This window comes from Tauraco erythrolophus, chromosome 17, assembly GCF_009769465.1.
Source record: "Tauraco erythrolophus isolate bTauEry1 chromosome 17, bTauEry1.pri, whole genome shotgun sequence".
NCBI lineage: Eukaryota > Metazoa > Chordata > Aves > Musophagiformes > Musophagidae > Tauraco > Tauraco erythrolophus.
The window spans coordinates 17109415-17122620 of NC_141481.1; the positions used below are offsets into that span (position 1 = coordinate 17109415).

At 43.4% G+C, this 13206-nt stretch overlaps 1 protein-coding gene across 2 annotated transcripts; it reads right to left on the reverse strand.

Annotated features, from left to right (window-relative positions):
* Positions 1-207: 207 nt before the first annotated feature.
* ALG1 (ALG1 chitobiosyldiphosphodolichol beta-mannosyltransferase) lies at positions 208-10460 on the reverse strand. 2 transcript variants are annotated; one of them, XM_086621996.1, is made up of 13 exons: positions 10262-10460; positions 10072-10149; positions 8761-8864; positions 8106-8254; positions 7393-7482; positions 6617-6727; positions 5518-5639; positions 4701-4739; positions 4076-4135; positions 3196-3306; positions 2038-2152; positions 1181-1256; positions 208-850 (listed from the first exon to the last, which is right to left on the reverse strand). In XM_086621996.1, the coding sequence occupies exons 1-13, from the start codon at positions 10458-10460 to the stop codon at positions 716-718; spliced, it is 1389 nt and encodes a 462-aa protein (XP_086478122.1). In that variant the 3' UTR covers positions 208-715. The 2 variants fall into 2 exon arrangements, with proteins under 2 accessions (XP_086478122.1, XP_086478124.1); XM_086621998.1 differs by having other exon boundaries at positions 6611-6727.
* Between the last annotated feature and the right edge of the window lie 2746 nt (positions 10461-13206).

The following is a 13206-nucleotide window of genomic DNA, read 5'->3' on the forward strand; positions in this document are numbered from 1 at the left end:
GGCCCCCTTGAGGTACTGGAAGACCGCTATAAGGTCACCCCGGAGCCTCCTCTTCTCCAGGCTGAACAGCCCCAACTCCTTCAGCCTGTCCTCATAGGAAAGGTGCTCCAGCCCTCTTATCATCTTCGTGGCCCTCCTCTGGACCCTCTCCAACTGGTCCATGTCCTTCTTATGTTGGGGACTCCAGAACTGGACGCATATAAAACAAATAAAAAGCATCTCCCAATTGCAAGAAAAAAATACCCAAATCACCTGCTGAAGTGCTTACTGTACAATAGGTATAACTGCTAATAGTTTATGCATATATTCAGTTATCTTCACCCAAAAATGACCTTTAAGCAGCACAGGTAACAGTTTTTGTACATATGAGTTCCTAAAGTGACTGAACCTCCCTCCCCCTTCTGAAGGTTCATCCCAAGGGATGAGGAAGGAAAGGCAGCGCAGATGGCAAGGCTCAAGCTCTTCAGCGCAGGAACCCCGTCCTCCCTCAAGGCTTACACCACTGGCACACAACAACCTGCACCTTCAGGACTATTCGTACTCACAAGAGAAGCTCAAATTGTAAAGGAAAAGGTGTGTCCAAATAACTGTCCCAAGATGAAGTAGTTAATAACTGCAACTATAAACAATGCAAAGTGTTTATTCACTGTTTATCGGATTTATGCAGCTCCAGGAATGTATTAGCTTTTTCGAGCCCTTTCTCCCCCACAAAACATCATTCATTCTGCCCAAGCAAAGGAAGAACAGTCTGGTCCCAACTCTCATCCCAGCGCAGCTGCTTGGACGCACGGAGGTTTTGTCTGAAGTTGTGAAGTTTGCCTTCCAGTGTAGGAAACTCCAAGAAAAGCATCTGGAAGTTAAAAAAGGAGAACCACAGAAAAATACTGTCATGTTACATTTTAGGCTCATTCTAGGCTCCCTCCTCAACTACAATGCTGCAGGAAGAGAGCGCTCTTAGGTCTGGCCCTATAAACAGTGAACGATGACAATATTTTAAATGTTCTTGCCAGCTTCGAATTCACATTCAAATAGAAGCGAGGGCAGTAACATTCACCAGGCAAAGCATTATTTTCTGAGAATGGAAAACACACAGACGATAGTCAGGTATGAAAAGGTGGCTCATATGGTAGGACCTTTGTGGCTATGGCTACTGGGAAAGAAAAATCAGACAAGCCTTTACCTTCAGTTGTTCTGCAAGTTCACTGGAGTCTCTGAATATCAGACCATTTTCATTGTGTTTTACAAGTTCGTGTAAACTGTGAACAAACGTTACGGAAGAAAATGTGAGAGAAAAAGCAGCAAGTGGGACATATACATTTTAAAAGTTGCACAGTGACATCTGAAGAGAATGTGCTAGAACACCTGCAGTGTTATGATCCTGGATGTCTAGATATGAGCTTCATACCAGACAAAACGGAATGAGGAAGGCAGTTTCAAACAGTTTAAATTTAAAGATTGCTTCTCCCTTCTATGTCAGACTATCTAACTCTACCATTAGAGTACTGAAGGGCCCTCACCTTGTCTTTATGCCACTCATCTGGACATACATTCAAAATCAGGGCAATAACCTACTTCAAAATTAGCTTACGAGGAAAAATCTGCCCACAATTCAGTTTATGAGATCTTCACAAAGGACATATCTTTATAAATAAAAGCCAGTTTCCCCAAAGGACGGTGCATTGTGAGGCTGACTATGCACACACTCACCCCTTCACACAGCACAGACATGTCTGTGCAGAAGGAAGCTTTTTTCTCATTAAGTATATGGAAACAAAGGATTACAGGGCAGGTTGTTAAGGCAACTGGTTGCATTGAATGCTCTTAACTGTAGACACTAGTTAGTGTCTACTAACTGACCTTAAATAAAACAACCTCAATTTCTAACTCATCTTATTGAATAATAATAATAAAAAAAGTTTTTATGGCATAATACTGGACTCCCATTTGATACATGCAGAAGCTGTTAAACTCTTGCTTTGTAATAATACTGTTTTATATGATCCACTTAAACTGTTCTCAGAATAAGCAAGCTCTTACCATTCAAAATATATTGCACACACAGGCAAACAACAGCCAAACATATCTACCACCTTCATGGGCAAATCCAAACCGCTCGATGATTTATGGAGACACACTCCCAGGTCTGCTGAGCCTGAAAAGCAAACAAAACCAACAGGAGTCTGAATTCTCTGAAAGCAGCTCTTCTAGTCCTACAGTAAAACTTTCCATCTAGGTACTTCTTTGGGTGATGCAAGCTAAAACCGAGCCGTTTTCAACACCATCCAGACTGACTCAATTTTAAGCACTTGGGGGAAAAAAAAAAAAACCAACATAATATATTTTGTGACTAAAATCAGTCAGGCTTTAGAAATGTACCAGGCAAGTTCATATTAAAGGGAAGTTTAGAATTTCATCTCTTTCAAAACAGCCTTTCTGCCTCTTAACCTGCTGAGAATGGTGAAGTGCACAGGAAAACTCCATCACAAGCCAGACAGGACGTGCTGCGTTGTCTCACCAGTGACCTCTTCCAGTTCAAGAGATTTCAAACCAGAGAAATTACACCAGTGACCTCTTCCAGTTCAAGAGATTTCAAACCAGAGAAATTACACTGTGATTTTACAGACATTATATTCATTAGTCAAAAGTTACCAAATAAGCAGTGTTTTACAGCCATATAAATTAGCAGGCTCTAACCCTACGGAATGTAGATCGAGTTGAATAGGTATTTTATTACTTTATTAAGCTTACTCATGCTTTATGCTAATACAACAAACATGCTGAGGCAATACTACTCCAAGGACATGTTAATTGGGAATTTCAGCTACTTTTGGCTGCTCAGCTAAAACCCTCACCATTTCATTCACTGAAGCAACCCTGAAAGTGAACTGGAACATGCACAGACACACTGTATTTCAGCACAGTCAGAAGAAACAGAAAGTACAGAAAACAGGCTAAAATAACAATGCAGGCACTATGCTTACTTCTCAGGATAAGTGAAAGACTGTAGTTGGGGAAATTTAGCAATTTTGCTGGCGTGAGTAAAAACCACGAGCAGATGTAAACCACGGCTAACCAGCAACTTCATTTGCTTACTGTATTCTACCAGCTTCTGTGCAAAATCCGCAGCAGCTCTCTCCAGCTTTGCTAAATTGTTTTCCACACATTCTCAAGCCTATTTCCTAACCCACTATTTACCAAGCAGAAGAGGGTAATCCTCAGCTTCAAGCCACGGTGTACAGATCTGGATATGTTTAAAGTGCAGTTCATTTATTAGTCCATTGTAGTAGTCTTTTAAAGGTCCTTTACCTGTTCAAAATAGCAAAAAAGAAATGATATAATAGCCTTTTTTTAATCAAGATGACTGAAAATAGTGTGGTCTGTGCATCCACTGCACAGCTAATGAATTCCTGTTGTATCAGGTACATCAAAAAGGACACCACACACGATCCCCAAAAACACACGTAAAAGACTAGGTCCTCTTGAAAGCAACGTGAGCCTCGACCTCTTGTTTACTCAACATTCAGGAGAGTCTACCATCAATATTGCCTGGTCTTGACCTGCATTTTGTCTACAGCTACAAGACAACCAAATAACTAACGACAGACTTCAGCAGCACAACTGGCCCTTCAAAAATCACACTAAGTTTTAGTTTGCTCTTAATGAGAAAGTTGACCAAACAGCAGCCATTCTGTCCTCACAACTTTTTGGGACTTGTTTGATGAGTAGGTCCTCTTTTCCAACACTAAATAAAAAGCTTTCTGTTTAACACTCCAAACATCAGATTTTAAGTTTCTTTTGCTGCAGCACCTCAATGTTGAGCTTAAATTCTTGCGAATATGGAGCAATGCAGAGCTGTACCAGACAGGCAGGCTCAAAGCTTCTCGTCTTTAAAGACATGCCATGATCACATGGCTGTAACAGTCCAGCTACAAATCACCACTCTTACAACCAGACATAAAGACAACAGTCCCTCCTCTCTCTTCACCATCGACAAGAGGAGTCAGCGCAGAACAAAGGTGAAAATGAAGTCTTCTGTATGAGCACTGCAAGAGCTGTAACGGGAATAACCTGTTACCTGTTATCACACAAACTAAAGATGGAAGCTTGACTCCTTCATCGATGAACTGCTCGTAATCTGGAGAAGATAAAACAGTATTTAGAGTCGACAGATACACAGATGCCTGGTTTAAGAATGGTCACGGGGTATTACTCATTTAGCTGCCTACTTCAAGTAATTTCCTTACAAGCATGTTCTCAGTAAAATAGTAAATTTAGCAAGGTTGAAATTTACAAACGTCTAGAAATACGTCACGATCTGTTCAAAACACACTATTCATGAAGCATTTGTTCTACTACTCCAATATTTCAACTTAGAAACTGCAGCTGCAAAATCTACAAGACAAGGCATATTCCCCTCTCTCCTATTACCAGGTGCCTATGGAGCACACATGTAATAGCTTAGAAAAGAAAACTGCAATTTATGAGCTAGTCAGAAATAGAATTCTCCCTGACAACTGCTCTAACTGAATCCAGATGTTGCACTTCTGTATTTCAACCCCGACTCACACCACTGCTAATTAATCCTACATCTGCCTTTTCACTTTAACCTGGAAGCACTGTTCTTTAGCAAAACCCTTCGTAACTGTCCAGAAAACAAGCATTCTCCTTCGAATAGGTGAGATGAATTCCTTCATACCTACCTTCCAAAGCTTTTAAAAGGACTGAAAAGTCTTCATCCTCTGAAAGAGAAGGCTTTATCAGTGACATTGACATTTCTACCATTTAGAATGAATTATTGTCTTTAAATAACAGCAATCAAGATTTTTCTCGCCTTCACCTAAATGATTTAAGTATGGAATGTGCTTTCCCTACTGAAAATCTGCTGGAACTATTTCCATAAATAAAAGTCTACAACCATATACAGTGCTAATTTGCTCCTCTTATTGGCAACAGGCCACAAATAATGCACATCCTCAAAGCCATCGAGTTAAAAATTTCTGGTTTCTAAAGCTACAGAATCAGGTAATTCGAAGGTACAGACAATCCTGCCCATGGTTGCTAGCAACGGATTTGTTTCCACTTTCTGTTCTCTTTTTCACATAGAGAAAAAGAGGGAGAAAATGATGTAATACACATTATCAGAAATAAAGGAGTATATATTTTAGTTTATTAATCCATTTTACACCACCATGCAAGATAGTATGTCTAGAATGAAAGTCAAAAAAAGAAGTAGGAAATCTCTCTGATCATTCTTGAAGCTGAGCCTCTAGACTGTAGCTCTATAATCTAAATACAACATTAAAAATCATCCCTTTTTAACCCCTGAGGTGCATTACATACAACTTGTCTTTAAATTCTCCCGGCCAAATGAAGGAAAAAAGTAACTTGGCCACTGATGATGTGAACGTGCCTCTACAGCATGGCAAGTGTCAAGTGTGAGGAGGTATAAACAGCCCTTGTTTCATCGTCTGTTAAGCAATGGTTAAACATCAAAAATAAAACTATTTGTTTCCAAACCTGTCCAACTTGTGCTGCTGATCAGCAGAGCCGGCCGTCCTCTGGGTTTTATCACATGCCCACTTTTTTCATCCACTTCCGTGAAGGCAGACCTCTCGGCATTCGAGCCGACGGACTCTGTACTACGGAAAGAGAATTGTCTGAGTATGGACTACACAAACACAGCCAACAATCATAGAAGGAAATACCATGCTTAACCAGCATGACCTCCCAAAAACTTTGTTTCTGAGCTGCAGTGATGCTTGATCATAAGAGAGATCATTTTTCACCTTTCTTACTGCTACCAGGAGCCTATAGTGACACCAGTGCTATAGGCACGATTCCATCTGGTAACAAAGTGTTTTCCTTAACAAGCAGAGAAAAGCCTCTCTTTCCAGCTCTGTCTCAAACATACAGTAGAGCATGAAGGTCAACAGTATATTTATTCAATTATAATCAGAACCTGTAATTCTATGGTGGGCATTTCCAACAAGAAACTGCTACTCACTATGGCTTTCACTTCTTTTTCAAGCCTTAGTTTGATGAAGTAACACCCTGTTAAAGTTACCCACTACAGGAGACATCCTGCACCTATCCAGAGAGGAACGTTTAACACTCAGACCACGATCTGTAAAGTGGTCTTTCCTTTCAATTCCACAGTAAGTGAAAGGAAGGGCTGCTGTTAGTGAAGCATCCCATCACAGGCACCCAGTTCAGCGGGAACTAAACAACAGCTGCTGAGTTCCACTCTAGAGCTATCCTGTTACAGATGCCCTCAGCATGCCAACTTCTTTAAAAATAAAATGCTCCTATGATGGGGCTGGAACTAGATGATCTTTGAGGTCCCTTCCAACCCAAACCATTCTGTGATTCTATGATTTCACACACCAAGCACTGTGCTACCACGGTTCAATGGTTTCACTTATTCTGGCCTCTCCTAGCAACAGTTGAGCTAACTTGCACAGCACGAGCTGCTGGCTAAGAGCACACAGAGACCACTCCGCCTGCTGGTATTCAGTAGCTTGTGCCCCCACGTAGAAGTATCGCTGGTGAATAAATGTGGGAACTTTACCACATCATTCAGTCAAGGGCTGTAACTGCATGTTTTACTTACACATACCGTGGTTTAAAAGCCTGATAGTCTTTGGCAAGTTTCATGTACAAACGATGCTGAAGTTCTAGTGGTGTTTCCTTAAAATAAGAAGCTGGTTTGTCGTACAGCGTTACTGCCCTGTGACAAAATAAATTCACAAGTTACATAAAAACCAGATGTAACAGAATGTGTGTGGTACAGTGACAGGCTATAACAAGGTAGTGCAGAAAGTAATTAAGTAAATCAATACAGCAAAATATTAATTTTTTGACTCCTACAACTTTCTGTATTCCTGAAGTTCGCTGGAATACACCAAGGTGGATTAATCCTGTCACAAAGAACCCCTTTCTTGTGTGCGTATTCAAGGAGTGTAACGTAACCACAAAAACTGCAGACACAATTGTCCTGATTTTTAAACTTACTTCATAACCTTCCCTGAGCAACTTTGATCTTAAAGTCCTCTGATTGCAAAAGAAAAATTTGCAGGGAAGAGTAATTATTAAAAAACGCAGTAACGTCTGCCTCTTTCCGATTCTATAGGGAGCTTGGTAGCAAACTTCTGCAACACCTGGACTGACACCTTCTGGTCAGTGGGGTGTTAATTACCAAGAGTAACAAAGATTCTTGAATACCCATACTCCACTGGCTCATTACAAAACCGAGCTAACGTGTTCCAGTGGTGATGGATGGGGTTGGGAAAGTTGCTTTTGTAAGATTCCTCTGAATCCTGAATCATCAGGGATCTGTTCTTTCATTTTACTTTGCACACTCACACACTAATTTGTTAGAGGTGTTTCACTTACTTTATGTTGCAATTCAGCCGTAGATCTTCTTTCATCGCATTAGTGACACACAAGTTATAGTCAGACAAACGCCCAAAAAGCTTTTCATACCTGTAAAAATTTAAATCTTAGTTAGAAACCACAGGCAGGAAATTGCATTAGCCAAACCATAACTGCCCACCAGTGCCCATGCTAATTAAAAGTCAAACAAAAGCAAAAGAAACCCAATTGCCTCTAGTAACTGAAATTTAATTATCAATTGTGGATTGACTCCTTATACTGAAGCAGTACCAGTTTACGAGAAGGGATATGGCATGATTCCCTTATCCTTCAAGACCTAAGAACACCACACTCAAAAAATTTTAAAGCCTTTATCTACATGTAACCAACCAGATTCAGCAAGAAAACGACCTTTAAAGATGAGCTGGAGTGTAAAACAGCATTAGAGAATAAAAAAACCCCCAGTACGTATAAAGTCATTCTAGTAACAAAATCAAAGTTTGCCTATGGACGTAAAAGCAACCTGCCTACTTCATCAATGGCCTTCCCCCGTGTTTAACAAAGGCATTTCACAGAATGTGCTTTCTGAAACAAAGCAGTTTAACACAGCAAAATCCAGAAATCCTCCACAGAAACAGCCCTTCGATGATTGTATTCTCCCCACTGGTTTCCAGCCCTCTGAATTCTGCAAAGGTATGTAATATATAAAGAGGGGAAGAAACTACTGTACAAACCATTTTGCAATTTGCACTAGCGGGTGATTTCTTCCATGATTCAGACTCATTATCGTATATCCATAGTTGTGCCAATCAATTATCAGTTTGCTTCTCCAGAAAAGACATGCCACCCAGGCAACAGCTATGCTAGGTAAGCCTGGAGGATTCTGTTTAATAAGTAAAACAAATAAAAACAGCGTAAGACTGTGATCAAGTGCCAAACACTAAGCAATGACCAGAAAAAAAAAAAAATCAAATTACTGAAATCACATTGCTTTAAAGAATCTCAATGAACAGAGACAACTTTATATCCATCAGCTATAGAACTGTCAGTTTCTCCTACAAAGATCAGTAGGCACTTCAAATTGTACCGCTGAATTAGGATCAAAATTCCTCTCCAATAAACACACGCACATTTCTGTTAAGATTTATTCTTCACTGCTATCCATGCCAATAAAGACTGAAAGCTCAGTGTTTAACAGGAAGAAGAAATGTAAGTTGTTAACAGAAAAATCAAAGTTTAGAGCCAAGTAATTAGTTTGATATAGGTTTAAACCATTGATTAGGCCAGTTTTAGCTCTCAAAAATTAGAGCAATGTCTGAGACTGCTAATAGTGCCCTGTAATGTAGTACTAGTTATTTTTATTAATAGTAGTGCCAACACAAAACAAACCTGAAGAAGAATATAGGATGGCTGTTCTATCCTCAGCATTGTGTAAAGTAATTGTATTGCCTGCACAATGACTTTGGTGACATACTGGAAAAGCTTCGGGCCAACTGGAAAACAACAGAAAACTGGTAAGAGCATTGTGGAAACGCGCACCTCACACAGAACCGCTCCTGCAGATAAAAAATTAAAATAACAGTATGCTGTAAAGACCAGCTGTTTTTAGGCAAACACCTCGCAAAATCCCTACAAATCCCCGTTCTGCGTTTTGTATGGAAAGAAATCGGGGTAGGCATGGATGAACACACACATAAGGAAAAAAAAAATGACTGAATTAAATGTTTTCTGTTCCAGCCTGCATCGGAACTGCACTAACGCGCCCCGAGAGCACCGAGGGAAGCGCTTAGATCCGGGAGGGCGGCCCCAAGGCTGCGCGGCTGAGCCCGCACACGCCTCCGCACCACCCTCCCCAACCCCTCTCCGGGATTCATAGATTCATAGATTTCTAGGTTGGAAAAGACCTTAGAGATCATCGAGTCCAACCGTCCCTAATCCCCATTAAACCATATCCCTAAGTAGATCATCCACCCTATTCTTAAACACATCCAGGGATGGGGACTCAACCACCTCCCTGGGCAGCCTGTTCCAGTGGCTGACAACCCTTTCAGAGAAATACTTCCTAACATCCAACCTGAACCTCCCCTGACTAAGCTTATGCCCATTTCCTCTTGTCCTATCACCGATCACTAATGTAAAGGGCCCTTCCCCACCTCCCCACCATCCCTTCTCAAGTATTTATAGGCCGTAATCAGGTCTCCCCTCAGCCTCCTCTTCTCCAGGCTAAACAGCCCCAACTCCCTCAGCTGCTCCCCATAAGTTTTATTTTCCAGCCCCTTGACCAGTTTAGTCGCCCTTCTCTGGCCCCGCTCCAGGAGCTCAATATCTCTCTTAAAGCGAGGGGCCCAAACTGGGCACAATATTCCAGGTGCGGCCTCACCAGTGCCGAGTACAGGGGCAGGATCACTTCCCTGCTCCTGCTGGTCACACTATTCTTGATACACGCCAGTATCCCAGTGGCCTTTTTGGCCACCTGGGCACACTGCTGGCTCATATCAAGCCGGTAGTCAACCAACACCCCCAGGTCCTTCTCCGCCAGGCAGCTCTCCAGCCACTCTTCCCCGAGCCTGTAGCGATGCTTGGGGTTTTTACACCCCAAGTGAAGGACTCTGCATGTTTGTTTTTCCCCATAAATCGCGTTCCCCCTTTTCCTTCCCCCCCCCCGACCACCACCACCCGCCGCAGCCGCCCCGCACCCACCTCGCAGCCCCCGCAGCTCGGCCACGGGCACCAGCCGTATGTTCGCGCTCCGCAGCACGTCGCCGTGCGGCCTGCTGTCTGTCCGGGGGGAGACACCCGTCAGCGGAGCGACCCCCCCGCGCCGCGCCCAGCCCCGCCACCGCTCGAACCGGGACCACCCCCCCCGCTCCGCCCCGCCGGCCCCACTCACGGAGGTAGCCCAGCAGCGCGACGCCGCGTCCGTGCCGGGCCAGCGACAGCGCGTGGTACTGCATGCGGGGGCTGCGGCCCAGGTCGCCCAGCACCGCCACGCACACCCGCCCCGCGCCGCCCGCCGCCGCCGCCCGCCACCGCCGCCACAGCAGCGCCGCTCCCGCCGCGGCCACCGCCAGCGCCAGGGCCGCCGCCATCTTGTGGCGCCGGCGGCGGGAATGGGCGGCGCCGCGCGCTGAGGGGAGCCGTGCCAGCAGCGCGGCGGGGGGCTCCGGGTTAAATAAATCTCGTTTTTTTTTAAAAAAAAAAAAACGGTTGTGGTGGGGAAGAGCGGTCACTAGAGCCGGCTCCAAAGCTCTATGCGTTAGTATAGCAGTACGCGACGTGAATTTTCTTCATTTTTCTTCGTTAAGGGAGCGGCGCTCGGAACATGGAGTGCTTGCGCCCGAGCTGGAGCCTCGGTGGAGGAGCTGGCTTCTCTGACTGGAAAAGTGGCGCGTTCTGTAGCGCGGAATGACTCCAAATATTTGAAAGGTAGAAAATAACTGGTGCCTGTCTTGTTCGAGCTCACGGTGCTTGTGTTGCAGCGGTCTGCCTTTGTTCATGGTCGTGACCTGCGAGGAAACAAAGATGCTGAAGTTCGAATCATAGAATCACAGAATGGTTGGGTTGGGAGGGACCTTCAAGACCATCCAGTTCCAACCCCCCTGCCACGGGCAGGGACACCTTCCACTACACCAGGTTGCCCAAAGCCTCATCCAACCTGGCCTTGAACACTGCCAGGGATGGGGCAGCCACAGCTTCTCTGGGCAACCTGTGCCAGTGCCTCACCACCCTCAATGTAAAAAATTTCTTCCTTAGATCTAATCGAAATCTCCCCTCTTTCAGTTCGAAGTTAATGAAGCAGTTCACTGAGAGTGAGGGCAGCATCCGGCATCCATCCTGAGTGAGCCTGAGCAAGAAGAGCTCTTTCTTCGGAGTTAAAAATCTGCTGCTGATGTTTTGGGCGGCCTGCACGAAGCACCGGGGGCAGGTCTGCACAGCAGGGAGATTCGGGTCCCAAAGGCTCGGAGAGGCAAGGCCAGCTTCAGGCTTGCTCACCCTTCCATCGCGTGCCTAGTGCTTGTGTTCGAGTCACTGGGACTAAATCCCAGTGGTCACTGGTCCCTTCCATAGCTTCCCTCTTTGGTCGCTCCAAGCTGCCCGGTGGCTGGCAGTGAAGGTGCAGCGAAGCACTTCGCTAATATCTGTGGAGACCAAAATGATTTTTTCTGTCATATAGGCTATTTGCGAATGACATCCTGTCGTTCCGTGGCGCTACCATTTACTTTCAAGGGATTCTCCTGTCAATTTTGGGCAGAAATAAAGTGCCTTATTCTGTGGTGTGTCAGCAAAGATAGCTTAGCCTCAAATCCACTGGCTGAACAGATGTTTTGAAGAAATTAAATATTCACATGCATGTGAGATACCTGTGGGTATAGACAGACATCTAAGAAATCAGGCAGGGCCCGAGAACTCCCTCTACCGCACCATTAATTACAGGCTTTCTTCTTTGATTTGCTTTCAGAATTTGAGGAAGAAGAGGCTGGGAAAAAAGGCCACAGAGGAGGGGAATGAAGCTAGCCTCTGGCATAAGACAGGTTTCTCTGAACACCATTCCTAAACTAAGTTTAGACAGAGCTAAGAGCCTGCGGTTCCTTGGTTCCACTGCCAAATACCCTGAACTGCGGTGATACAATAGCTAGGAGCATATTTGTAATTTCATTGGTCACGTTTTCCCCAACTTCTTGAGTTAACTTTAGGGCCGCTCCTTTCCCTCCTAACCAACGCCAGTATTTTGTCTGTATACTTCATCCCAAAAATCTATAGAACAGACATTCCCATCACAAAGGACAGCATGCCCATTATCCACGACACATTTTTTTTTGTGTAGTGTATACCAGATACTGATGTTTTTTTCCATTCCACCCCCAGGCTTGTTAAGAAGGACATGTTACGTTTGTGGGGAGCCTATGGTCCATGAAGATGCATCCTGCTAAAAAATAATGTTATTAGATTGGCTTATCATAGAATATTTGAATCCAATATAAGATTTTCAATTGCAATTCACAACTCTCAGAAACTTTCTTCCCTACTCCAGGTTGGAGGAGGAGAAAAAGCCTAATAAAATGCAGTGCAATACTCATTTCTGTATCTAGAAAGGGTGGTCTGATCACCTGTTCCTGAGGGCCCAGTATTACAAGTGTATTTTCTGTGCTAGCATGATGAAAATAAACTTGGAGACTGAAAGCAGTAGATTCAAGTTTTCTTCTCAAGACCTATTCTCAGTTAACCAACAATTAATAATACGATATAATAAAAGCAAAGCGTTTTCTTCGGCAGCAGTGACTCATCTAACAAAAGACAGATTTGCTATGTTAAAGTAATGAATTATACAACATTTAAAACTCAAGCTTCAAATTTTTTCTCAAATTTTACAATCTGAATCTTTATCCCAACTTAAGTAAGATTTATCAAGTAAAGTTTATAATTTTCTTACATACATTAGCAATAATGTAAGGGCCATCATTTCCTAACTTGGAATCTGTTGTTAAAGTAGATTGCTAGGATTAATGTGGTATGATTTTGGTTGCTTTATGAGCATTTTTTTTTTTCTGGACATCAAGCATATAAAACAGTAATGACAAAAAAAGCTGTGTTTTTCTCGCCCATTTTGTTAGCCCTGGTTATGTCGTGTGGCATGTCTAATTTCTCGGACTTCTACGAACTCAGATGATGGCTGGAGAAGATTCTCACTTGACAGAAGCCTAAGGGAGGATAATTTGGAGATCTGAGTGAGTAAACCTTACCCCACAGGAGTAAGGTGTTGAGATACCTTGTCTAAACATGTAAGATATAGATCGCAAGTCAAAGGGCTACTTTATGGCATATCTGTCAGGTCTT

What these genes read in the sequence shown, in the direction of transcription:
- ALG1 (XM_086621998.1), bottom strand. Translation starts at nt 10,460, where the DNA reads ATGGCGGCGGCCCTGGCGCTGGCGGTGGCCGCGGCGGGAGCGGCGCTG. An exon ending in CGAGCTGCGGGGGCTGCGAG is followed by an intron (nt 8,865 to 10,071) that starts GTGGGTGCGGGG and finishes GTTGTTTTCCAG; the next exon opens with TTGGCCCGAAGCTTTTCCAG. An exon ending in GCTTTTAAACCACGGTATGT is followed by an intron (nt 5,640 to 6,610) that starts GTAAGTAAAACA and finishes CTCTTTCCGTAG; the next exon opens with TACAGAGTCCGTCGGCTCGA.